General features: G+C 42.4%; 2 protein-coding genes across 3 annotated transcripts in view; one reads left to right on the forward strand and one right to left on the reverse strand.

The window, feature by feature from the left end:
• The window catches only part of LOC138949526 (peroxiredoxin-6-like), a 36,333-nt gene extending 17,867 nt beyond the window's left edge, over positions 1-18,466 (reverse strand). The window contains exons 1-4 of the mRNA XM_070321368.1: positions 18,301-18,466; positions 12,155-12,311; positions 11,240-11,380; positions 9,796-9,869 (exon numbers count right to left, since the gene is read on the reverse strand). Of these exons, the coding sequence (XP_070177469.1) occupies positions 9,796-9,869; positions 11,240-11,380; positions 12,155-12,311; positions 18,301-18,386 (458 nt within the window). The 5' untranslated portion in view covers positions 18,387-18,466. The remainder of the gene's footprint in view (positions 1-9,795; positions 9,870-11,239; positions 11,381-12,154; positions 12,312-18,300) is intronic.
• A 106-nt stretch (positions 18,467-18,572) lies between these two features.
• Positions 18,573-26,713, forward strand: part of LOC138949521 (ral guanine nucleotide dissociation stimulator-like 1) — a 75,326-nt gene continuing 67,185 nt past the window's right edge. The window contains exons 1-5 of one of the 2 annotated variants that reach the window (XM_070321363.1): positions 18,573-18,709; positions 22,098-22,196; positions 23,595-23,800; positions 24,534-24,596; positions 26,241-26,425. In XM_070321363.1, coding sequence (XP_070177464.1) covers positions 18,683-18,709; positions 22,098-22,196; positions 23,595-23,800; positions 24,534-24,596; positions 26,241-26,425 — 580 coding nt within the window. In that variant the 5' untranslated portion in view covers positions 18,573-18,682. The remainder of the gene's footprint in view (positions 18,710-22,097; positions 22,197-23,594; positions 23,801-24,533; positions 24,597-26,240; positions 26,426-26,713) is intronic. The other variant, XM_070321364.1, reaches the window with a different exon arrangement.

Consider the following 26,713-nt stretch of genomic DNA (forward strand, 5'->3'; position numbering starts at 1 on the left):
TAGAGCGAGAGTTTAATAAAAAGAAATCAACAAAACGAAATGATTCATTCCCTCTGTGGCACGCAGCAGCAGCTCCCTTAACACAGACAAAGAGCAAAACAAACAATTGTGAGAGGAAAAATGATGAGCTAAAAGTTGTGAGATGAAAAATGACAAAAACAAAACGTGGATGCACACGAAAGAAAGCCAATTCTTAGAGCGAGAGTTTAATAAAAAGAAAGAAACAAAACGAAATGGTTCATTCCCTCTGTAGCACGCAGCACGCAGCGTTGAAAATAAACCAGAATGTGTTTCTGTGGTGAGAGAGAGAAAAAAAGAAGAGCAGGAACGATTCTTAGAGCGAGAGAACATGCCAAAATTAGTTGCAGCTTGGAAAGGGAGAGCACAATTTAGTTTGTTGGAACAAGGAGTCAAACAAAACGAAGCGAGTTCAGCCCCTTAACAGAGACAAAGAGCAAACCAAACAATTGTGAGAGGAAAAATGATGAACAAACTTTTGATGCACAGCAAATTTACAAAACAAAGAACTTGAGCTAAAAGTTGTGAGATAAAAAATGACAAAAACAAAACGTGGATGCACACGAAAGAAAGTCCTTTTCAGCCAAAAGTTGCAATATACACAAAACAACAGTTGAGTCATACTACGACTAGACAATAAAACGGAAAAAAAGAGCAGGTCGTGATTCATTCCCTCTGTGGCACCGGACGCAGCAGCATCAATAAGCCAGGATGTGTTTCTGTGGTGGGAGAGAGAAAAAAAAAAGGGGGGCGAGCAGGAACAATTAGTCAACAAAACGGAGCGAGTTGAGCCGACAAAGAGCAAACCAAACAATTGTGAGAAAAAAAATGATGAACAAACTTTTGATGCGCAGCAAATTTACAAAACAAGGAACTTGAGCCTGATTGAAATACTTGAAAAACGTGTCAATAACTGATTCTGTTGCTGTTGATGATGATGACACGTCATGTCCTACGCGTAAAAACGACAACGAATTGATAGCGAGAACGGAGGAAAAGAAGAAGCATGAATGAGTTAATTGCGGTAGGACGGCACGAACGACTATATAGGGCTCGCTATCACGAACTACAGCAGATCCCGTGCAACGATTGGTTCAAAAGTATGTAGTATCAGCCCCCGCGCGAGGTCTGTACTAGTGAGATAAACTTCGCGGCCGTTACTTTTTAGAGGTGGTTTGGGTGATGAGGAAGAATTCGTTCGGCAGGCGAGAAATCCTACCTCATCATCCAACGCAATCTCTGTGGCTACTACTTCGGGCAAAAAGTCACGGTTGAGTTAAACCTGACCGAGAAGGTTGAAAAAGATTCCATACCAATCGTGGAGTGGAACGATTGATCGATTTTCAACCTCTGTTGTATCCAAACAATCGGGAAGCGGAAGAGTATGGTGAGATTTTCATGGATGAGTTGTTCGTATTGCTTCAGAGTTTTCAGATATTTACTGAAGTAGATCTGATTGAAACATATGTTGTAGTCCAAGTTGAAAACTCCAGACCATATGAGTAAAAAACACATGTATGTAACAAATGGGTGGTGCCTGTTATCGTCCATGTGGTTTTGATATGAAATAAAAAAAATATAATTTTTTATGAATTGTTGAATGAATTTTTTTTTTTTTTTAACATCATCGTGATTCTGTGTTGTCTCTGTCAGAAAGATGCCAAGTTCTACAACCGTTGTCGGAAAATCTTGCTCTGTTTAAGAATAAGAAGAATAAGAAGAATACTTTATTATCTCATAGAGAAATTCAGGGGTGGTACATAACAGTAATACAAACAAGACATTGATTTTACATAAAACATATAGCACTATATAACATGAACATCTTTAAAGCTCTGCGCTTACATATTCTCGCACACCTACGCGTATAAAGAACTATGGCTAAACATCATTGCAAAATATCATAACATACAATATATCGCAGGAAATATACGGTTGTAGGTTACTTCCCGTTGTATGGTCACTCTCTCTCTCTCACTCACTCTCACTTTCTCTCTCAGTCTCTCTCTCACTCACTCTCACTCAGTCTCACTCAGTCACTCAGTCACTCACTCTTAGTCTCACTCTCTCTCTTTCTCTCTCTCTCTCTCTTATTGTGCCGTGTTTATTTAGTCGTGTGTGTGTGTGTGTGTTTATGTATTTCGCTATTGTGCCGTATATATCTTGTGGATTTGGCGACCTGTAACACCACACACTCACACACACAAACACACTCACAAACACACAAACACACGCACACTCACAAACACACGCACACACACAAACACACGCACACACACAAACACACGCACACATACACACTCACTTCACAAAGAGAGAGTCTTTTAAATCACCATTTTTGTTATCTCCCCTGCACTGTCCGTTGTTAGTATGGTTAGTCTTTAGACTTCTATGCTGGGGGATAACTCCAGTCTTATTGTCTTCCCCTAGCCCCAGAAAATGTCTGTCTTGTGTAGGGATACAACTCGTCTGCTTTGACAGCATTTAATTTGTGTGCTTTTATTCAATCTGGTAATTATGTATTGTTTAGGACTGTGTTTTTAGGATTTTAATCAATTATGAACAGAAACATTTATTGTTGAGAACATACGTTTCTGTTGGTGTGGAAAAAGGAACTGGAAATATTATTATGGTGTTTTTCCCTTGTGACACGCGGCCCGGGTAGTAGTAGTGTTGATACCTTTTCCGAAAGTGTTCCCATCACTAAAAATGAAGAACGGGCAATCTCTCGTTCTCTGATGAATGCATTGCCACTAAAATTGCACAATGAATGGTAACAATTCCGAGCCAAAAGATGTGATGTACACTGAAAACTAAACAACAAAAAATTAGTCGTAGGAGCTGGATTATTCTGTTTCCCTTGTGGCACGCACCGGGTAGTAGTGTTGATACCTTTTCGGAAAGTGTTCCCATCACTAAAAATGAAGAACGGGCAATCTCTCGTTCTCTGATGAATGCATTATAAATTATAATGTTCAACTTTATTTTTAGACTCGAAATCAAACACACACTCCAAGAATGACAAGGAAGGAAACAAACAAACTTCACACAATTTGAAACGGAATTACCCAAAGAATTCAGAATTGAGAAGAAAGAAAGAAAAACGGGGAACCTTTCACCGTCATTTCTGCGTCGAAGTTGTGTCTGGGCATTACTAATGTATACTGGGGGAGAGAGTAACTTTTCGTCGCCGCTCACTACAATTACCCACATAATTATATCAGTCATCTCAATCAAAAAAGTTTTAAGAAGAAGAAGACGAAGAACAACTATACTCTCACTCCCATCATAAATTATAATGTACAACTTTATTTCTAGACTCGAAATCAAACACACACTCCAAGAATGACAAGGAAGGAAACAAACAAACTTCACACAATTTGAAACGGAATTACCCAAAGAATTCAGAATTGAGAAGAAAGAAAGAAAAACGGGGAACCTTTCACCGTCCTTTCTGTGTCGAAGTTGTGTCTGGGCATTACTAATGTATACTGGGGGAGAGAGTAACTTTTCGTCGCCGCTCACTACAATTACCCACATAATTATATCAGTCATCTCAATCAAAAAAGTTTTAAGAAGAAGAAGACGAAGAACAACTATACTCTCACTCCCATCATAAATTATAATGTACAACTTTATTTCTAGACTCGAAATCAAACACACACTCCAAGAATGACAAGGAAGGAAACAAACAAACTTCACACAATTTGAAACGGAATTACCCAAAGAATTCAGAATTGAGAAGAAAGAAAGAAAAACGGGGAACCTTTCACCGTCCTTTCTGCGTCGAAGTTGTGTCTGGGCATTACTAATGTATACTGGGGGAGAGAGTAACTTTTCGTCGCCGCTCACTACAATTACCCACATAATTATATCAGTCATCTCAATCAAAAAAGTTTTAAGAAGAAGAAGACGAAGAACAACTATACTCTCACTCCCATCATAAATTATAATGTACAACTTTATTTCTAGACTCGAAATCAAACACACACTCCAAGAATGACAAGGAAGGAAACAAACAAACTTCACACAATTTGAAACGGAATTACCCAAAGAATTCAGAATTGAGAAGAAAGAAAGAAAAACGGGGAACCTTTCACCGTCCTTTCTGTGTCGAAGTTGTGTCTGGGCATTACTAATGTATACTGGGGGAGAGAGTAACTTTTCGTCGCCGCTCACTACAATTACCCACATAATTATATCAGTCATCTCAATCAAAAAAGTCTAGACTCGAAATCAAACACACACTCCAAGAATGACAAGGAAGGAAACAAACAAACTTCACACAATTTGAAACGGAATTACCCAAAGAATTCAGAATTGAGAAGAAAGAAAGAAAAACGGGGAACCTTTCACCGTCATTTCTGCGTTGATATTATGTCAGGACATTTAAGTACGATGATCCATATCGACCCAGCACAAAACTTAATGCACACGAAACAGCACACCTGTGATGCGGCACCCAAAAAAGAAATCCTTTACTTCCAGTTTCTCTCTCTCACTCGCTCTCAACTCAAAGCCACACATGGTGAGATAAATATCGACCCAGCACAAAACTTAATGCACACGAAACAGCACACCTGTGATGCGGCACCCAAAAAAGAAATCCTTTACTTCCAGTTTCTCTCTCTCACTCGCTCTCAACTCAAAGCCACACATGGTGAGATAAATATCGACCCAGCACAAAACTTAATGCACACGAAACAGCACACCTGTGATGCGGCACCCAAAAAAGAAATCCTTTACTTCCAGTTTCTCTCTCTCACTCGCTCTCTGTCAGGACATTTAAGTACGATGATCCACACATAAAAAAAAGTGCTGTGCAAGGATATATGCTTCTGACAAAAGAGAACTTCTGTTTATTCTTTATTTTTAGACTCGAAATCAAACACACACTCCAAGAATGACAAGGAAGGAAACAAACAAAAACTTCACACAATTTGAAACGAAATTACCCACAAAGAAAAAAGAAAATTCAGAATTGAGAAGAAAGAAAGAAAGGGGGAACCTTTCACCGTCATTTCTGCGTTGATATTATGTCAGGACATTTAAGTACGATGATCCACACACAAAAAAGTGCTGTGCAAGGATATATGCTTCTGACAAAAGAGAACTTCTGTTTATTTGGCCCCCCCAAAACTCGCTTCCGAAAGAATTTCAACAATGAGTCTTTGTGTTAGTAGTGGAGGTGGTGGTGTTAGTGACTTTTGAGCACTTTGCTAAAAAAAAAGTACTTATAAAATATAGGATTCTGGCCAAATGAGAACTACTTTTTTTTTATAGTCCCAAAACTCGCTTCCGAAAGAATTGTAACAACAAAAAGTCTTAGTGTTATGTGTTTGTAGTGACTTTTTTTTTTTAAACTCAAACCCGTGGCTAAAAGCATTAAGTTTAAACATCTCATCTGTTGTGCTTTTGTTTTTCGGTTTGCTTTGGTGGTACGAATGTTTGCGGCTATTCTCTCTCGCACAACGTTAACTGAGCATCGTGTCTGTTGATCTGAAAAGAAAGGGGGAAAATATTCTTTCATACGAATTTTCCTTTTTGGTTGGAGAAAAGACGGCTTATGAACTGTATAAGTGCAGCAGTTTCTGTACAGCGCGGCGGCATGATGCCGCGAATTCCTTCTCCTTGTCCTTGAACCCCCGCGGGCGGTCGTTGACCCTGCAGAGTTCTCGCAGCTTCCTTCTCCGCCTGTCAGAGATTTTCTCCCCTTACAGGCGCGCGGGCCCTGTGTACGCCAGTTTATTGATTGCGATTTTATCATCTTTGTGTTGATAATGTGAAATGTGAAGTTTAGTCGTATAGGAGCTCTCTCTCTCTCATTCTCTCTCTCTCTCTCTCTCTCTAAAGAACTGGAAATATTATCACACAGCAGTAGCAGCGTTGATAAAAACAGAATATGTTTCCCGTTCATTATTTCTGATTTGATCGAATATTAGTTTCTGGAAGATGATGTGAGGCCCCAAAGTGGGAGATATGTTTCCGCTTTTAAAAGGTGAACGTGCGGCAAGCATATAACTTGTTTTTAAGGGGGAAAGAATTAGCAGTGCAGTTTCTGTACAGCGCGGCGGCATGATGCGAATTATTCCTTCTCCTTGTCCTTGAACCCCCCGGCGGTCGTTGACCCTGCAAGTTCTCGCAGCTTCCTTCTCCGCCTGCCTATTATTAGCAGCCAATCAAAATAGTGCTAATGCGGACTTTTTTTTTCTCGTAGGAATCATGATCGGTGCTTCGGTTCCAACCAATCAAAACGCCCGAGAGAAAACCGACCGACCAATCATAACCAAAAACACAAATCAACCAATCACAGGACTCCTCGATCTTACCTCAACATTAATCATTTTAATATATCAAGCAGATAACCACGGGAGAGGGTGGGGTTGACTGGTGGCCGTCAGACTGACAACATCTCCCAACGACCGGAGTGGAAAAAATAAGTCCCAGTATAATAATAAGACAAAATGAAAAATAACTAAACAAAAGAAGAATCAAATGACAAGACAAATTTAGGGACTTAGTGAAATAAACGAGCGAGTTGGACCCCATTAACAGAGACAAAGAACAAAGCACACGCACCTGTCATGCCCCAGGGGAAAAAGATATCGATTACTCTCAGTCTCTCTCTCGCTCACTCTCAACTCAGGCACCACGTGCCGCTGTGTCATTTTGATTACACCATTAGGAAAGTTGATGATCTGTGAACCATAACCGTGTTACGTTAGCAATGTCTTGTCGTGTCTTAAATTATCTCTGTCTGTCTCTCTCTGTCTCTCAAATAAAATTTGATTTGATTTCATTTGATCTTTCTCTCTTATTCTCTGAGTAGTGTGCACTAATAAAACCGTATATTGATTTGTCGAAGTGAAATTAACGAGCGAGTTGGACCCCATTAACAGAGACAAAGAGCAAAGCCACAAATGGTGAGATAAAACCCCGACCCAACACAACACTTAATGCACACGAAACAGCGCACCTGTGATGCCCCAAGCGGGGAAAAAGATATCGATTACTCCCAGTCTCTCTCTCGGCTCACTCACTCTCAACTCAGTCTCTGAGAGAACATATACGTTTCTGTTGACGGTGTGGAAAAAGGAACTGGAAATATCATTATTATGCTGTTTTTCCCTTGTGGCACGCCGGCTCGGGTAGTAGTGTTGATACAAGTTTTCCGGGAAAGTGTTCCCATCACTAAAAATGAAGAACGGGCAATCTCTCGTTCTCTGATGCCAATGCATTGCCGCACTAAAATTGCACAATGAATGGTAACAATTCCGAGCCAGAAGAAGTTGTAAAGATGTACAAAACTAAACAACAAAAGTTTAGTCGTATAGGAGCTGGAAATATTATCATGCTGTTTTTCCCTTGTGGCACGCACCCGTAGTGTTGATACAAGTTTTCGAAAAGTGTTACCATCACTAAAAATGAAGAACGGGCAATCTCTCGTTCTCTGATGCCAATGCATTGCCGCACTAAAATTGCACAATGAATGGTAACAATTCCGAGCCAGAAGAAGTTGTAAAGATGTACACAACTAAACAACAAAAGTTTAGTCGTATAGGAGCTATCTCTCTCACTCTCTCTCTCTCTCTCTCTCTCTCTCTCTCTCTCTCTCTCTCTCTCTCTCTCTCTCTCTCTCTCTCTCTCTCTCTAAAGAACTGGAAATATTATCACACAGCAGTAGCAGCGTTGATAAAAACAGAATATGTTTCCCGTTCATTATTTCTGATTTGATCGAATATTAGTTTCTGGAAGATGATGTGAGGCCCCAAAGCGGGAGATATGTTTCCGCTTTTAAAAGGTGAACGTGCGGCAAGCATATAACTTGTTTAAGGGGGAAAGAATTAGCAGTGCAGTTTCTGTACAGCGCGGCGGCATGATGCGAATTCCTTCTCCTTGTCCTTGAACCCCCCGGCGGTCGTTGACCCTGCAAAGTTCTCGCAGTTCTCGGAGACGCCTGCCTGTCAGAGATTTCCTCCCCTTAGGCCTACAGGCGCGGGCCCTGTTACGCCAGTTTATTGATTGCGATTTTATCATCTTTGTGTTGATGGTGTGAAATGTGTTCCCGTTTGTTGTTGTTGTTGTTGTTGCGTGCTTTGATTGTATAACACATATGTCTGCGCGGAGGAATATCATGATTATTATTTTTAACAGCCAATCAAAATAGTGCTAATGCGGACTTTTTTTTCTCGTAGGAATAAAATCGAATATTAGTTTCTGGAAGATGATATGAGGCCCCAAAGTGGGAGTTATGTTTCCGCTTTTAAAAGGTGAACGTGCAAGCATATAACTTGTTTAAGGGGGAAAGAATTAGCAGGAACGATTCTTACAGCAATTGGAACATGTCCCGTGCGGCGGCTTGGAAAGGAAAGGGAAGGGCGGGTTTACACAATTCGAAAAGATTCTTCACTGTCGTTTGAACGGGGCCCTGGGATATCCTTCTACATGTGTTATTGTGTGTTATTGTGTGTTATTGTTTGTTATTGTTTGTTATTGTTTGCTGTTATAAATACACTTAAAAAAAATAACCCCCACTCCGATTCGGACCCAAATTTTGAAAAACTTTGTTTTGATACAAGATTTTCTTCTCGACATAAAAAGTCACGCTGAAACCCCGTAATGTCTTAGTTAGAAAATGTGTCTTCATCGGCTCAAAATTTCATTGTAATCTATAGCGAGGGTTCTTCTGGGGTTTTCAACATGGCGGGTATATACTACAAACAAACACACACACACCAAATGAACCCCCCCCCCTTAAAACTCAAAGGGGGGGGTCTTTATCAGACGTAGGGTTTACCATCTAACAGATACTCCGATTCGGACCCAAATTTTGAAAAACTTTGTTTTGATACAAGATTTTCTTCTCGACATAAAAAGTCACGCTGAAACCCCGTAATGTCTTAGTTAGAAAATGTGTCTTCATCGGCTCAAAATTTCATTGTAATCTATAGCGAGGGTTCTTCTGGGGTTTTCAACATGGCCAAATGTGATCTCAGGCAGTGTAGGGATAGTGAAAATATAACAGGAGATTAGAACGAAGAATTCTCCACTTGGGCTATAACATATATATATAATTTTATATCACTTTCAGACTACTAGGGGGGGGGGGGGGGGGGTCCAGGGGCATGCTGCCCCGGGAAAAAAAATGTCAGTGGGTGCAAAATAAAGAGAGAGAGAGAGAGAGAGAGAGAGAGAGAGAGAGAGAGAGAGAGAGAGAGAGAGAGAGAGAGAGAGAGAGAGAGAGAGAGAGAGAGAGAGAGAGAGAGAGAGAGAGAGAGAGAGAGAGAGAGAGTGTCAACAATCTACGACACGACTGCCAACTAGTCTCGGCCCGCTCAAAAAACAATGACCGAGACTTTCAGTAATTCCTTCGCGTGACGTCTAACCCTCTTACGCCATAATGTGACGTCTTCAAATGACGAAATGTTAAAGTTTCTACCACAGACATACACATGCACAAACACACGCACAAACGCACAGACAGACAAAGTTACGATCGCATAGGCTACACTTCGTGAGCCAAAAAAACGGAATCGCACAAATAAATCGGATGGCCCATTGAAAATAATCGGAAAAGTCGGAAAAAACGGAGAATTTTCATCCCTGATATATCCGTCCCTGGGAGACAATGAGTTAAGACACTCTTCAGTACATGCTGCAAGATAAAACAAACATTTCACATTCTCCTTCTCCAGTATTTGACAGTTGTGCATGTCACAGTCTGAGGCCTACTGATGTTAGATACTTTTGTTTTTAAAAAGACTGTAACAAACTCACTCGAAGTTGCGTCCCGTGGTGGCCGGGTAAAGAATAGACAGCTTCAGTTTCTTGTCCGGCCCGATGACGAACACCTGAACACATACATGTCTCAGTTAACAGTGGACACACGTCTCATTATGAATGTGGAACACATTCGGTCTTTTATGTAAGCTCAACTAGCTTCGTTTTTTTTATTTGTATGCTCTGCAATAAAAAGACACCATTGGGACCAGCCAAAAAAGTGACATAGATTTTTGCCACCTACAAACACGAACATGTCTGTGTCACAAAGAAATAGACATTTTTGCACAGAAATAAATCCTATAATCACTCTCATACCAAGTGATCAAATACCGCTATTTCTCACGAGGAACAGAGTCTGCACAGGGTGCAGTACCTAGTAAACGCCCACCCCCCTACTTTTGTGCAAATTTGGTGCATAAGGGGGGGTGGGCGTATACAAAGTAGTTAACGGTACCAACATCCACAGCTAATGCTGGACTCTAGGTAAAAGGCTAATGCCGGACTCTAGGTAAAAGGCTAATGCCAGACTCTAGGTAAAAGGCTAATGCCGGACTCTACGTAAAAGGTTAATGCCCGACTCAAGGTAAAAGGCTAATGCCGGACTCTAGGTAAAAGTTGTGTGACCCGACCCTGAAGCAAGCGCTATCATTCAATGAACATATTTACAGCTTTATCCACCCTCATCCTCAGGAAAAGTGTCTGTTGCCAAGCGCTATCATTCAATATTGCTATTTCATATGTTACGTGGATTTCCATTGGTCAATTGGGCAAAACTGAGCTCAGTGCAAAAGTGATATCGACGACATTTCCGTCGATATCAGTTTTGATATCGACGACCTCTTTATTGCTTCCCCACTTCAAAAACAAAAACACCTACATTTAAAAACAAACAAATATATATGAAAATGTAATTATCCCAGAATTTAGTTGAGCAAGTGACTAAAGACTTTTTGAAAGAAAAGACATTTTGAAATACTGAAAAGTACAAGAAAAGAGTGAACAAAAAGAAATAATAATCAGAGGGAGGGATATGGAACAGCCAAATTGAGACAAATACTTTTGTAATTTCTTTACAGTAAATACAAAATGTTCAGAGAATTAGCAATATATCTAACATTGACTGACTGTGTGACGATATCTTCTGCTATTGGTCTGTTTCGACAGTGATATCAAAATCTCGACCTCCGGTCTCGATTTTGATATCACTGTCTCAACAGACCATAGCAGAAGATATCATCACACAGTCCGTCAATATTGAGTAATGAACATCTTTACAACTTTATCTACCCTCATCCTCAGGAAAAGTGTCTGTTGCCAAGTGTGCCGTCTGGTCACTCTCTTCTCCCCCATAAGACTCCCTCCTTTTCAAGACTAAATTTATTCTGAATTTTAGAGGACTTAAAAAGAGGGTTGAAGTATACACAGGTGAACAACGTACAGCTCTGCAGGTGAGGGGCAGACCGGCCTGGTCTTTCTCGTCAGGGTCCACCATCCCCAGCTGTACGGCCAGGTTGCGTTTCTCGTCCGCAATGATGGGGTAGGGGAAGTCGCCCGTCTCTCCGGCGTAGGCCAGCACATCCTGCGACAGACACAAACTTGATTACTTGGTAGACAATGTGAAACATCTCTGACCTCTCACCCCTGTACCTCTCACCCTTGTACACAACCACTTGATGAAGGTTACCCTTCTGGAGAAGACATCAAGTAAGAAATTAACAAAAACAAAGAAACCCACCAATATCTAAAACTGTCTTTCTTTCTTTATTTGGTGTTTAACGTCGTTTTCAACCATTAAAGGTTATATCGCGACGGGGAAGGGGGGAGATGGGATAGGGGAAAGGGGGGAGATGGGATAGAGCCACTTGTTAATTGTTTCTTGTTCACAAAAGCACTAATCAAAAAATTGCTCCAGGGGCTTGCAACGTAGTACAATATATGACCTTACTGGGAGAATGCAAGTTTCCAGTACAAAGGACGTAACATTTCTTACATACTGCTTGACTAAAATCTTTACAAACATTGACTATATTTTATACAAGAAACACTTAACAAGGGTAAAAGGAGAAACAGAACCTGTTAGTCGCCTCTTACGACATGCTGGTTAGCATCGGGTAAATTCTTTCTCATCCCAACCAATATGGGACTCCCCCTAACCCGCGGGGGGTATATCTAAAACTTCTTTTTGACAACAGGATTGTGTGTTTCGTTTTATAAAAGGAAAACAACAAACACAAACTGGTTGACATTTCTATGGTGTTCTAATCATGGCTTCCAAAACGTATTCTAGACATTTTTTGCATTCTTGACACTGATAAACCAGCACCACAGCATTATACCCAAACCAAACATGTACCTTGGCCCAGCCCCGATGGCTGTTGGCATCGTCACAGGAAAGAGCGAAGACCTTACAGTCGCGTTTCTTGAACTCTGGCAGCAGTTTGATGACGCGACCCAGCTCTGTGGTGCACACTGGGGTGTAGTCAGCAGGGTGGGAAAACAGTACCGCCCATCTGGACACAGACACACCATGTTAATAGTGACACAGACACACCATGTTAATAGTGACACAGACACACCATGTTAATAGTGACACAGACACACACCATGTTAATAGTGACACAGACACACCATGTTAATAGTGACACAGACACACCATGTTAATAGTGACACAGACACACACCATGTTAATAGTGACACAGACACACCATGTTAATGGTGACACAGACACACCATGTTAATAGTGACACAGACACACCATGTTAATAGTGACACAGACACACCATGTTAATAGTGACACAGACACACACCATGTTAATAGTGACACAGACACACACCATGTTAATAGTGACACAGACACACCATGTTAATAGTGACACAGACACACACCATGTTAATAGTGACACAGACACACCATGTTAATAGTGACACAGACACACACCATGTTAATAGTGACACAGACACACACCATGTTAATAGTGACACAGACACACACCATGTTAATAGTGACACAGACACACACCATGTTAATAGTGACACAGACACACACCATGTTAATAGTGACACAGACACACACCATGTTAATAGTGACACAGACACACACCATGTTAATAGTGACACAGACACACACCATGTTAATAGTGACACAGACACACACCATGTTAATAGTGACACAGACACACACCATGTTAATAGTGACACAGACACACACCATGTTAACAGTGACACAGACACACACCATGTTACCCCCCGCGGGTTAGGGGGAAGAATTTACCCGATGCTACCCAGCATGTCGTAAGAGGCGACTAACGGTTCTGTTTCTTCTTTTACCCTTGTTGAGTGTTTCTTGTATAGAACATAGTCAATGTTTGTAAAGATTTTAGTCAAGCAGTATGTAAGAAATGTTAAGTCCTTTGTACTGGAAACTTGCATTCTCCCAGTAAGGTCATATATTGTACTACGTTGCAAGCCCCTGGAGCAATTTTTTGATTAGTGCTTTTGTGAACAAGAAACAATTAACAAGTGGCTCTATCCCATCTCCCCCCTTTCCCCTATCCCATCTCCCCCCTTTCCCCGTCGCGATATAACCTTGAATTGTTGAAAACGACGTTAAACACCAAATAAAGAAAGAAAGAAAGAAAGAAACACAACATGTTAATAGTGACCAGTGGGGTGTATTCAGCAGGGTGGGAAAACAGTACCGCATCTGGACACAGACACACCATGTTAAAGCTGTGGTCTATTTATGACTTTCCGTGGCTACGAGGTTGAAAAATTGGGACAAAATCATGTACAGATTTCTGTACAGCAAACACTACCCGAAACCCCACCTATACGGCGTGTGTGACCTTGAGAGCTTCAGTCAACGCTTGAGTTTTGCAGTGGTAACATCCGGTCTGCTCTCTCAGAGCTGAGCATATTTGTCAAGAAGGATCAAGCAGAAAAAATAAACGACTTGGCAGGGATTTGAACTCAAGGTCTCGGGGGCCCCGAAATGTCGGGGCCGATGTCTTAACCGCTAGGCCACTTCACCAGTGTTGTCAAAGATAAAAATTTATAATTTTATATCATTCTACGCTTGAATTACCATTCATGCGTTGCAAAAACGTAAAAATTGACATTAAAATTTGCCTTATTTGCAAACATGTTTTACGGAATCGCAGTACATGTTTACACCGTCATGCTACACGACATTCACGCCATGCAAATAGCTGCGATATCTCTATTTACAACATGCAAGAAAATGACAAGAACAGTAATTGAATCTCTCCAAAGCTCTGTGCAGTTGAAACCAGACATCTAAGAAATAGTTATTTCTTTACTTTCTTTCTTTACTTGGTGTTTAACGTCGTTTTCAATCACGAAGGTTATATCGCGACAGGGAAAGGGGGGAGATGGGATAGAGCCAATTGTCAATTGTTTCTTGTTCACAAAAGCACTAATCAAAAATTTGCTCCAGGGGCTTGCAACGTAGTACAATGTATTACCTTACTGGGAGAATGCAAGTTTCCAGTACAAAGGACTTAACATTTCTTACATACTGCTTGACTAAAATCTTTACAAAAATTGACTATATTCTATACAAGAAACACTTAACAAAGGTAAAAGGAGAAACAGAATCCATTAGTTGCCTCTTACGACATGCTGGGGAGCATCGGGTAATTTTTTTCTCATCCCAACCCCAATATGGGACTCCCCCTAACATGCGGGGGGGCGGGGGGGGGGGGGGGATCTTTTCACACATCATTATAGGCACTCTACAACACTAGCTACAGTGGAACCCCCCTTTTCAGACACCCCCACCCCCAACTTTAGACCCGATTTTTCCAGAGTGTCTGCTTTTAACCTCCAGTGTAAATGTATCCCTGTTTTAAGACCCCCTATTTAAGAATTAAGACCTCATTTTCTTAGATTTTTGGAGGTTCCACTGTATTACAAACTGGCTGTCACACTGTCTCAGGTTATTTACAAACTGGCTGTCACACTGTCTCAGGTTATTTACAAACTGGCTGTCACACTGTCTCAGGTTATTTACAAACTGGCTGTCACACTGTCTGTCACACTGTCTCAGGTTATTTACAAACTGGCTGTCACACTGTCTCAGGTTATTTACAAACTGGCTGTCACACTGTCTCAGGTTATTTACAAACTGGCTGTCACACTGTCTCAGGTTATTTACAAACTGGCTGTCACACTGTCTCAGGTTATTTACAAACTGGCTGTCACACTGTCTCAGGTTATTTACAAACTGGCTGTCACACTGTCTCAGGTTATTTACAAACTGGCTGTCACACTGTCTCAGGTTATTTACAAACTGGCTGTCACACTGTCTCAGGTTATTTACAAACTGGCTGTCACACTGTCTCAGGTTATTTACAAACTGGCTGTCACACTGTCTCAGGTTATCAGCAAAGACCATTAAAATGCCTACTACCTAACTCCTACTATCAACACAGCTTATAAAATGACATGACCTTGAACCAGTTTTTGGCAAGCCATTACAGGCGTTCAGCTCCAAATTAAGCTGAATGCAACTGCGCACACACACACACACGCACTGCAAAGAAATCAAAAGTAAACAGTTTTTGTTTTGTTTTCATTACACAGTAAAAAGCCAACATATTACTGCGACAAACTCTCGTTAAAAAAAATACGTTATTAGTTTGAATAAGTTAAATGCAAAAACACACACATATTCATCTTCAAAACAGGATTATCTTATCTGCAGAATATTCAAATTGCTTTGCACAATTGGGACTTTAAGGTTCAAGCATGTCTTGTTATCAGTGGAAAGCTAAGTAGAGCACAAGCTGTGACCCACGCGGAGAATTAAGGTCAAGAACAGCACATCTCAGATATTTTGTTTGTTTGTTTAACGCCCAGCCGACCAACGACAGAAAAAGGATTGATTGAAGATGAACATTTATATATATCTTCCATTTTCCTCAATCAAGCTGGTTACGGTGACTTCAAATACCAAACTTTGCCTGCTGACCTAGCTTAGACTTACTTTTACAAACAAAACCAAAAAGCCACCTAACTACCCACCCACCCCCATCCTATTATTTCCTATGTTGAATACACATTGGTTTAGTTTTCTTTCTTTCTTGAGGACACTTGAACTTTTCATTGTGGGAACAAAGCGCAGTGCTTTTAACCTTTGCCGTGCTTCCTGGGTTCACCTGTACCCAGAGACACACTAAAATCATTGTAACTCTGGAACCATTAAAGGTATCGTTTTGAAATTTTAAGTATCTCTCACACACCTAATTTGCTCTCTGTCTACAAATTTTTAGTGTGTACGTGACAAAACATTAAAATTAATTGATTATGTTAATTAACATAAACACTACCGATTGCGCGGGTTCACGCAAACCCATACTTTTAAAGAGTAGTAGTGATTGTAACTATCCCTCTGCCGACGGCGCGGGTTCTGCTACACCCATAATTACCAAAGCGGCGGAACAGTGTCTGTCTGCCTGTTTGTCTCCAAGAGACTGTCTGTCCGTATCTCTCTGTCTGTATACATGTCTGTTGTCAGTTGCTCTGTCTGTCTGTCTATCCGACTGCCTGTCTCTGTCTCTCTCTCTTTCTTAGTCTCTCTCTCTCTCTTTCTTAGTCTCTCTCTCTCTTTCTTAGACTTAGTCTCTCTCTCTCTCTTTCTTAGTCTCTCTCTCTTTCTTAGTCTCTCTCTTTCTTAGTCTCTCTCTTTCTTAGTCTCTCTCTCTCTCTTTCTTAGTCTCTATCTTTCTTAGTCTCTTTCTCTCTCTCTCTTTCTTAGTCTCTCTCTCTCTTTCTTAGTCTCTCTCTCTCTCTCTCTTTCTTAGTCTCTCTCTCTCTTTGTCTCTCTTTCTTAGTCTCTCTCTCTCTCTTTCTTAGTCTCTCTCTCTTTCTTAGTCTCTCTCTCTCTCTTTCTTAGTCTCTCTCTCTCTCTCTCTTTCTTAGTCTCTCTCTCTCTGTCTTTCTTAGTCTCTCAGTCTCTCTCAGTCTCTCCCTCTCCCTCCCCTGCAAGAAGTCGGTGAAGGGAGAAACTCGATGCACCCACTGAAGTAGCGCTGTGGGTTTCCCTGAACCCACCCCGTCGTTAGAAAAAAATAAACGGTAAAAACCCTCTTTCAAATGTATGGGTTCAGACAAACCCGCATCGTCGGGCGTGTGTAGTCAAAAGCGGCATCCGGCAAAGGTTAAGACCCTTGCAATCTATCACATGGTGATGATGGTCTGAGTTGTGTTCCCAGACTGAGTCACGGGACAGCAGGTCAGTTGTGTTCCCAGACTGAGTCACAGGACAGCAGGTCAGTTTTGTTCCCAGACTGAGTCACAGGACAGCAGGTCAGTTTTGTTCCCAGACTGAGTCACAGGACAGCAGGTCAGTTTTGTTCCCCTGACTGAGTCACAGGACAGCAGGTCAGTTTTGTTCCCCAGACTGAGTCACAGGACAGCAGGTCAGTTGTGTTCCCAGACTGAGTCACAGGACAGCAGGTCAGTTTTGTCCCCAGACTGAGTCACAGGACAGCAGGTCAGTTTTGTTCCCCAGACTGAGTCACAGGACAGCAGTTCAGTTTTGTTCCCAGACTGAGTCACAGGACAGCAGTTCAGTTTTGTTCCCCAGACTGAGTCACAGGACAGCAGGTCAGTTTTGTTTCCCAGACTGAGTCACAGGACAGCAGGTCAGTTTTGTTCCCAGACTGAGTCACAGGACAGCAGGTCAGTTTTGTTCCCAGACTGAGTCACAGGACAGCAGGTCAGTTTTGTTCCCAGACTTTTGAGTATGGTAGACAGGGTGGATGCCGATATCCCATGCTTTGCAGCAACCGCCGATTTTAATCCAGTCTTCATGTCGACGTCCTGTAAAATTTGTAGCTTTCTCTCAAGAGAGATCGCTCGTTTCTTCTTGTTCTCTGCCATCGACGTTGTAGGCGATCTGTCTGACTGTAGTCGCGATCAAAGCTGATCATTATATCAGTCATTCATGTTGAGTGTCGAGCTATCAATCACTTTGATTCTAAATTTAAAATGTTTTGTGAGTACAGTGTAATCAGTTAACTTTATTCAGTGATCGGTTTCACTTCAGTGCGCACAAGTTCTTGTGCGTGTGTTCGTGTCAGCAAGAGAGAGTCAGTATGGGAGAGAGAAAGAGTTAGGGATAGACACTTAAGACAAGAGGAGAGAGAGAGAGTGGAGAGAGAGAGAGACAGTTTACGAGCAAAATGAAGTGGGCGTAAACCTGTGCAGCCCAAACCGAACAACGTGTCAGTCAAGGATACAACCAACAATGTCCACTTACTGGCATCCTGTTGACGATAAAATGAAACAATGTCATTCACTCAATAAGTATCCTAAAGGCCGTGACCCCGGATAAGACCATTCACGCGGGGGTTGACAAGTAACCGGTGGAAATATGTACATCCCATGACATGTCAAGAATTCAATTCTCAAGAACTTCCCAGTACAACAAGCATTGCTAATCCAAAAGTGGAGCAAATAACTAAAAGCACTTACGATCCTTCGATAGCTTTGTGGAAATTTATCTTCCCGATAGAGCTGTCGGCTTCGAAGTCAGGAAAAATATCTCCGAGGTTCACCATGGTTTTCGTTGCAGACGAACAGACGACACGTTCTCTTGCACCTCACGCGGTAAATGAGAACGATACACCGACCACTTCCCGGAAAGTTCCGATTTTTCCCGAGGTAAGCCACTTCAACGGACCTTTCCGATGTGCCATCTCCGGAAATCAACGGACATTGACGATGTCAGAAACAAACATGGCAGACCGGAAGTAGGTAGATGAGATAAAGTCTAACATCAAATCCAGCAAAAAAGGTGTTGTGACCCTAACAATGTCGTCGTTGGACGAGTATCGGTTGTTTACTTGAACAAGGAATGGAAGTAGAACGCAATGACACTCAGGTAAGATCAGATTTATTGACGTGACCGAGTTTTATCCGTGCAACTGAAACCCGACCTCCCACAACTGATAAGAAAAGCAGACGCTTTTCTTCTCCAACTTCGTTTCTAACTCCTGTTGGGTGCTCTGTTACTCACATTTTGGCCGTAGTCTTGACGTTTTGCCAGCTTTTCCACCGTGTTTGTCAAGATAAACATCTACCGTGTAACGTTTGGGGAAATAGTGTCAGCGGTATTCTGTGAAAATGAAATTGGAAGTCATTCGCATGCTCAAGAGGAGTGGGATGGGTGGGAGGGTGTCCACCTTACAAGCGGCCGTCGGAGTGATAGAGTGACTGCGAGCGTGAGGATTACACAGCGTGATGATTAGGTTTGGTGATGGGCAGCATCAGGCAGTCAGCCGTATCATGTTGGGCAGCATCAGGCAGTCAGCCGTATCATGATGGGCAGCATCAGGACAGGCATACTAGACTAAGGCCAACAAAAAAAAATAGGTGTGGTTACGGTAACATAGCCAAAAACAAGAGGCGAAGCCATCAAGGCTCACGTAAGAAATCGACAAACAGTAACACAAACTCAATCACTCCGTCACACACACACACACACACACACAGAAAGAGCATAGGTGAAACTGTGCAAGAAAGCGAGACACTAGATCTAGATCTGTCTGTCTGCATGTAGCCTACTTACAAGGACACGACTGCCAACTAGTCTCGGCGCGCTCAAAATAATAATGACCGAGACTGTCAGTACTTCCTTCGCGTGACGTCTAACCCTCTTACGTCATAATGTGACGTCAATGTAATGTGACGTCTTCAAATGTTAGAGTTTCTACCACAGACATACACACGCACAGACGCACGCACGCACGCACGCACAGACAGACAAAGTTACGATCGCATAGGCTACACTTACGTGAGCCAAAAATAGGGTAGGAAGGTAGGCAATCACTTTTTTTTTTAAAACTTTTTTTTTCTAATGTGTACAAATTAAACCTACTTGACAGGGAAATAAGTGTGCGACTCGGGCGCTTTCGCTTTCATTGCGTTTTCTGCACTCAATTACTTGTTTTTTTTTTATTTGTTTTGACAAATGTAATAAAAAGTTATAGGGTCGGCCCCCAAAAATAGGGTAGGTCGGGTTACCGTAACCACACCTATTTTTTTTTAGGCCTAAAAGTGATACACATTCATAAAAGGGGGGGGGGGGGGGAGGGGGAGAGAGATGTCAGTCACAGAAGTCTGCGATTTGTAGTGAAGTTTAACTGAAAAGAAGACAGATGAAGACTATAAAATCTTCTCTTTTTGGCTCACGTAAGTGTAGCCTATGCGATCGTAACTTTGTCTGTCTGTGCGTTTGTGCGTGTGTGTGTGTGTTTGTTTGTGCGTGTGTATGTCTGTGGTAGAAACTTTAACATTTCGTCATTTGAAGACGTCACATTATGGCGTAAGAGGGTTAGACGTCACGCGAAGGAATTACTGAAAGTCTCGGTCATTGTTATTTTTTATTTTGAGCGGGCCGAGACTAGTTGGAAGTCGTGTCCCTGTAAGTAGGCTACATGCAGACAGACAGATCTAGATCTAGTGTCTCGCTTTCTTGCACAGTTTCACCTATGCTTACTGTGTGTGTGTGTGTGTGTGTGTGTATGTGTGACGGAGTGATTGAGTTTGTGTTACTGTTTGTCGATTTCTTACGTGAGCCTCGAAGGCTTCGCCTCTTGTTTTCTATTTTTTTTTATCTTTACCTTAGTTCAAAATTAAACATGCAGATAATATCAATTGGTTTACCATACCAATATTTACCAATACATATATTATATATATAATATTAAAAATAACTTGTCTGCTACTAAGGGCACTGGCTGCGGCCCTATGCTCCACAGGGAGTCTACAGGAATAAGTCAAGTAAGTCAAGGGCACTGGCATTGTGAAAGGCCAGCCAAACACCACTGGACGTTTGTTCATTGTTTCAAACCTCTGTGCCTGCTTGTGTTGATATCCATTTTATCGACATGTCTGTTATCATTTGCTGGCAGTCAGCATAACAGAAGTAACTCACTAATACATCAGTCGGTGTCTGTCTGCATGCACATGTTATGCACACTGTAAAATGTGGGAACTTTCTGAGAGGACACATTACTAGTATACTTGGCAAATATGTGTATGTTCAAACATACTGTATAACTTAACTATTAACATAATTAATATCTTTCTTACATTTCTGTTTATGGGCTCATTCTCAATGTTGTAAGGTATTTTGTCTAGTATATATATGAGATCTATCTATCTGTACGACAGATGGTCATACTATGTCCAAAGTACATGTACATCTAGCCGTAATTCAGTAAGGAGTTCCAGCGATCTGCTAAAGGGAAAAAGAAGAGTGCATTCTGGAGCTCTGCTTCTTCTAGCATGATGCTTATGTCACATGAGAGCAAACAATAGAGTTTGGGGGTCAAGTGATGAGAATTCATATCAAGGGTGTTGGGAATGTGATGTTGATTCAGGAAGTAAGCATGGGATGTTTTGGTTTTCCAATTAACATCCCAGAGGCCTGTTAGAGCCACGTGTTGACACTTAGTAACGCTCCACAATGACATGGTAGTGTGTGGTCTAAGCAAAATGCAAATTGCTATGACATGGCATTGTGTAAATTATAATCTGAATCACTTTGTTTAAGTTATTGGTTTTTTTTTACCAAACCTACAGTGACTGTGACATTATAGCGTATGTCTTTGACAGTGGCTAACATAATCAGTGCTCTGTGTTGAGCTGAACACTACAGTCACACCTGCTTGTACTAACTTTCAGTGTGACATCAGAGTGTGACGTTCCATGACATGACTGTGCTGAAAGCTGAACACTGCATCATTTTGGTCCCACCTACTAACCTTCAGTGTGACATAAGCCATTGACTATGATTCGACGGGCGCAATGGCTTGGTGGTAAGACGCTGGTCTCTAAAGCGGAAGGCCCTGGGTTTGAATCCTGGCCGCGTCTGGTGGATTAAGGTGGAGATTTTTCCAATCTCAAAGGTCAACTTATGTGCAGACCTGCTATTGTCTTATCCCCCTTCATGTGTACACGCAAGCACAAGACCAAGTGCGCACGGAAAAGATCCTGTAATCCATGTCAGTGTTCGATGGGTTATAGAAACACGAAAATACCCAGCTTGCTTTCCTCCGAAAGTGGCGTATGGCTGCCTAAATGGCAGGGTAAAAACGGTCATACATGTAAAAATCCACTCTTGTCAAACCTTGAGTGTACATGGGAGTTTCAGCCCACGAACGAAGAAGAAGAAGAAGACTTTGATTGACAATGTGGATGACATGACACTGTGGATGACATGACACTGGATGATGACAATTGAGATGACGGTGTGCTGTGTGCAGGATGATCAGGACGGAACACGCTTCTGGCGGGAGGAGAGGGAGGAGGGGGCGGTGTACAAAGCCTTCCTCAAACGTGTCACCTACCTGTCCCAAGCCAGGGTGAGTTGTGGTCTTTGTTCATGGGAATCATGGCTTCCATGTGGAAGTGGGTTTGGGTCCGTCCGTAGCTCAGTGGTTGGCGCGCTGGCTTTGTAACCAGATCATGGCTACAGTCGAACCCACTTAAAACGAACACGCTAGTTACGAATTTTGACTTATAACGTATTAGTTTTAAGTTCCCAACTGAATACCTCTTTCTTCATGCTTAAACAAAAATGCTTAAAACGAATTCTTTGTAACGAATTTATGCTTATAACGAGCACTTTTTGGATTCCCAAGCATGCATAATGTCTGTAATTTACTCACGCTTATGACGAAATCTTTAAACTCGTCCCGAGATCAACATATCATGGGAATTTGAGAAGTTTGAATACATGTGTCAAAGTCTTCCCTTGCGTCGACTGCTTGAACCATTGCTCAACCGATCACTGAATAAAGTTAAACTGATTACACTGTACTCACAAAACAATTTCAAATTTAGAATCAAAGTGATTGATAGCTCAGACACTGAACATGAATGACTGACTGACGTTTATTTCCTTCGCGAATACCAAAAACGAAACATCAATGTTTTGAACGGAAGCCATTGCCAAAAAATATAGATGCCAGAGTGGTTTCCCTTGGACAAGGGAAACCACACTCTCAACGTTTGCGTTCGCCGGTTCGCGATAGTTTATCAGTCAGTCAGTGCTTTCGATTTGGATTTGAACATCATGTTGCAAAAAAAAAAAAAAAACTAAATTGGCCAAGGTTTGCTACCCGTCGCCAAGGTAAGTGATTCCGGACAAATGATAGGAACACCGCGAATGTGGACAGTGTCAGTGTGTGCGTGTGTGTGTGACCAAAAACGTAACAACTGGATGACACATCTGTGTGCTCACTCTCCCTCAAACTAAACAATCATCACTCAACATGAGACACACATGAACATGTAACTGAATATGTCACTTTATTGTCTAAACGTGAAGCAGCATGAAAGTTGCGAAAGAAACAAATTGAAACACCATAAAATGTACAAGACTTTAAAAAAAAAATAAAAAAAAATAAAAATCAATTTTCTTAATACGAATTTTGGTTAAGACGAACTTTTTTTCCGATCCCCAGTGATTCGTCTTAAGCGAGTTCGACTGTATCATCATGGGTTCGAGGCCCGGGGAATGGTCGTTTTCATTGAAATGCAACTTTTAATGCACATAGCAAAGTTTGAACTTTCAAAGACAGGAACTCTTACTCTCAGGAGGGGGAGGGTGCTGTGGGTTGATCTTTTCATAAGAGATGTTTTTAGGTCTTATAAAGTGGGGGTGGGGGGGGCGGGGGGTGGCGGGGGGTTGTTTCCACCGCGTACCAAGGGATGATTGAATAAAACGTTGCTTAAAGCAAGAAGTGTGTGTCGGTCAGTTGGAGGATGAGACGTCGCAGGAGTTTTCGCACCTAATGTGGGAGACGCAGAAGCTGCGTGTGATCAAGGCGGGCACCTTGCCGCGACTCGTTGAGGCCTTAGCCACGGCCCGGGGCGAGCTGGACTCGTCCTACATGAACGTCTTCCTGGCAACCTACCGCACCTTCGCCGCCCCCAGCCAGCTGCTGCACGCCGTTATCGACAGGTGAGAAGCCAGGGAGTGTATGCAAGACAGCTGCTGCACGCCGTTATCGACAGGTGAGAAGCCAGGGAGTGTATGCAAGACAGCTGCTGCATGCCGTTATCGACAGGTGAGAAGCCAGGGAGTGTATGCAAGACAGCTGCTGCACGCCGTTATCGACAGGTGAGAAGCCAGGGAGTGTATGCAAGACAGCTGGTGCACGCCGTTATCGACAGGTGAGAAGCCAGGGAGTGTATGCAAGACAGCTGCTGCACGCCGTTATCGACAGGTGAGAAGCCAGGGAGTGTATGCAAGACAGCTGCTGCATGCCGTTATCGACAGGTGAGAAGCCAGGGAGTGTATGCAAGACAGCTGCTGCACGCCGTTATCGACAGGTGAGAAGCCAGGGAGTGTATGCAAGACAGCTGCTGCACGCCGTTATCGACAGGTGAGAAGCCAGGGAGTGTATGCAAGACAGCTGCTGCACGCCGTTATCGACAGGTGAGAAGCCAGGGAGTGCATGCAAGACAGCTGCTGCACGCCGTTATCGACAGGTAAGAAGCCAGGGAGTGTATGCAAGACAGCGCGATCGCCTGCGCAATGTGAATGTGGGTCAGCGCATGGTTTTGTTGTCATTCAGCTGTCTTCCGTCCGATCGACATAGTCAACTTGTAAATTGTTTGCATTGTAATAGAGAGAATGTGTGGCTCAAGTCTGTGATGTTGTTCTTTATGTGTTTTGTCGTTGTTGTGCGCAGGTACCACTGTCTGAGGTCTCAGAACAAAGAGGAGAAAAGCGAAGTCTGCGAGCTGCAGCAGAAGTAAGTTTTGTTGTTGTGAATGATTGTAGCACTAATTGCACTTCTGAGATTCTAGCTTTTGCGTGATTTCATATACAGTGGAGTCCGGGTACAACGAATCTCAAGGGAGATACATTTTAGTTCGTTATATCAGTAATTCGCTGTAGAGTTTTCAACCCTAAATGGCCTTAAGACAAGTTTTTCCACTCACCTTCAAATGATCGTCCCATCGATCTTTCCTTGGAGAGTACAATCTCTGCATGTTTTCAACAGCTTCATAATATAATCCATAGAGGCATAGTTCAAATGTTCACTTTACTGTCACAATTTTAGAAGTAAAATTTAAAAGGTCGTGTAAAAGCATGTACATATATGTACATTCTGATCAATCTCCGATTTCATGGTGTCCACCAGTTCTGGTGCATGTACTACCCTGGCCAAGTTTCCTCTCAAGACATCAAAGAGACCGCCCCATAGGTTAAACTCCCCATAGGTTAAACTCGGTCACTGACCCAGGAGTGACCCGGATGCAGGAAGTGTTTCCTCTCTCATAAAGGGGAACCACCTCTCATGGCTAAAACTGGGTCAATGACCCCTGGGAAGAAGGTCACAGTGTCTATAAACAAGGCCACCCAGCTATCACAATGGACCTGCCTTTCATCTGCCTCACACGCAGATCGGTGTAGCCTTGTGACTTTTTAGAGCACAGTCATAGCTTAGCAGCTGATGAGTGGAATAGTGAAAACACAGCGGGGGTGGCTGTTCCGTGCACCTCCCGCTGTTTGTTCAGAGTTCGCTCAGAGTTCGCTCATCACGCGATGTGCACTTGTGTTTGTGTATTTTTGTGTATTTTTGTCTTTGGAGACAGTTATTGACATCAGTTCGTTGTAGCCTTGTGACTTTTAGAGACAAAACAGCTCTGGGGCGATGAAAACGTGTTTGTTATAAGAGGGGTTCGTTATGCAAATGAGTTCAAAAGGTTCGTTGTGGCCGGAAAGTAACAAGTAAGAAATAGAAGGCTGTCTGCCGGGAAATCAATGGCAGTTCGTTAAAAGCGGGATTTTGTTATACCCAGGTTCGTTATACCTGGACTCCACTGTACTGTCATCAGCAATATATCATTGATGGTGGTCTTGGTATTTGTCTACCAGAGTTTACACTCATTGCATGTCATGATTCAGGGGCAATGAATTCTAGATGAATATTTGTTTTCGTTGCATAGAAAGACTGACAGCAGAAGGTAGAAGCAAAGGATAGACGTTTCCTGGCAACACAGGTGAATATAAAGTGTACGCCAGGTGATTTTAGTTGTGAGACGTTTTAGTTTTTAACTCACGATACAGTGGTACCTGTGATGAAAGGACACCTGGGACCAGCCAACAGTGTCCCTATAGTGCAGGTGGCCTGTCGAGACAGGTATACTTTGGTACAGATAATGGAAGAAGGGACAACAGAATGTGTCCTTTCCAGGGAGGTCCAGGTGTCCCTTCATCAGAGGGTCCTCACATCGCAGGTACCGCTGTATAGTTACGTGTCAATTATTTACTGGTTTCAGGTACCGCTGTGTAGTTACGTGTCAATTATTTACTGGTTTCAGGAACCGAAGATTCCTTTCACATTTTACAGAAATGCATGTTAATGTGTCAATTATTGTTGTTGTGATAGGACGATGAAATGCGTGCTACTGGTGTGGCTCGACAAGTACCCTGAAGACTTCCAGGAACCACCAGACTTTCCCTGCCTCACGCTCCTGGAGAGCTTTGCAAGAGAGTTCATTCCGGACAGCGACTTGGCAGCAAAAGCTCAGCAGCGACTAGAAGTCTTCAGGAAAGAACTTGCCCGCAGTGAAGGTGGGGAGGCCTCTGTGTCTGTCTGTCTTTCTCTCTCCCTGTCTGTCTGTCTTTCTCTCTCTCTTTGTGTCTGTCTTACTCTGTTTTTCTCTCGTCCTCCCTGTCTTTTTCTGTTTTTCTCTCTTCCTCTCTCTCTCTTTCTGTTTTTCTCTCTTCCTCTCTCTGTCTTTCTGTTTCTCTCTCTTCCTCTCTCTGTCTTTCTGTTTTTCTCTCTTCCTCTCTGTCTTTCTGTTTTTCTCTCTTCCTCTCTCTGTCTTTCTGTTTTTCTCTCTTCCTCTCTCTCTCTTT

The sequence above is a fragment of the Littorina saxatilis genome, linkage group LG15 (genome assembly GCF_037325665.1).
Source record: "Littorina saxatilis isolate snail1 linkage group LG15, US_GU_Lsax_2.0, whole genome shotgun sequence".
NCBI lineage: Eukaryota > Metazoa > Mollusca > Gastropoda > Littorinimorpha > Littorinidae > Littorina > Littorina saxatilis.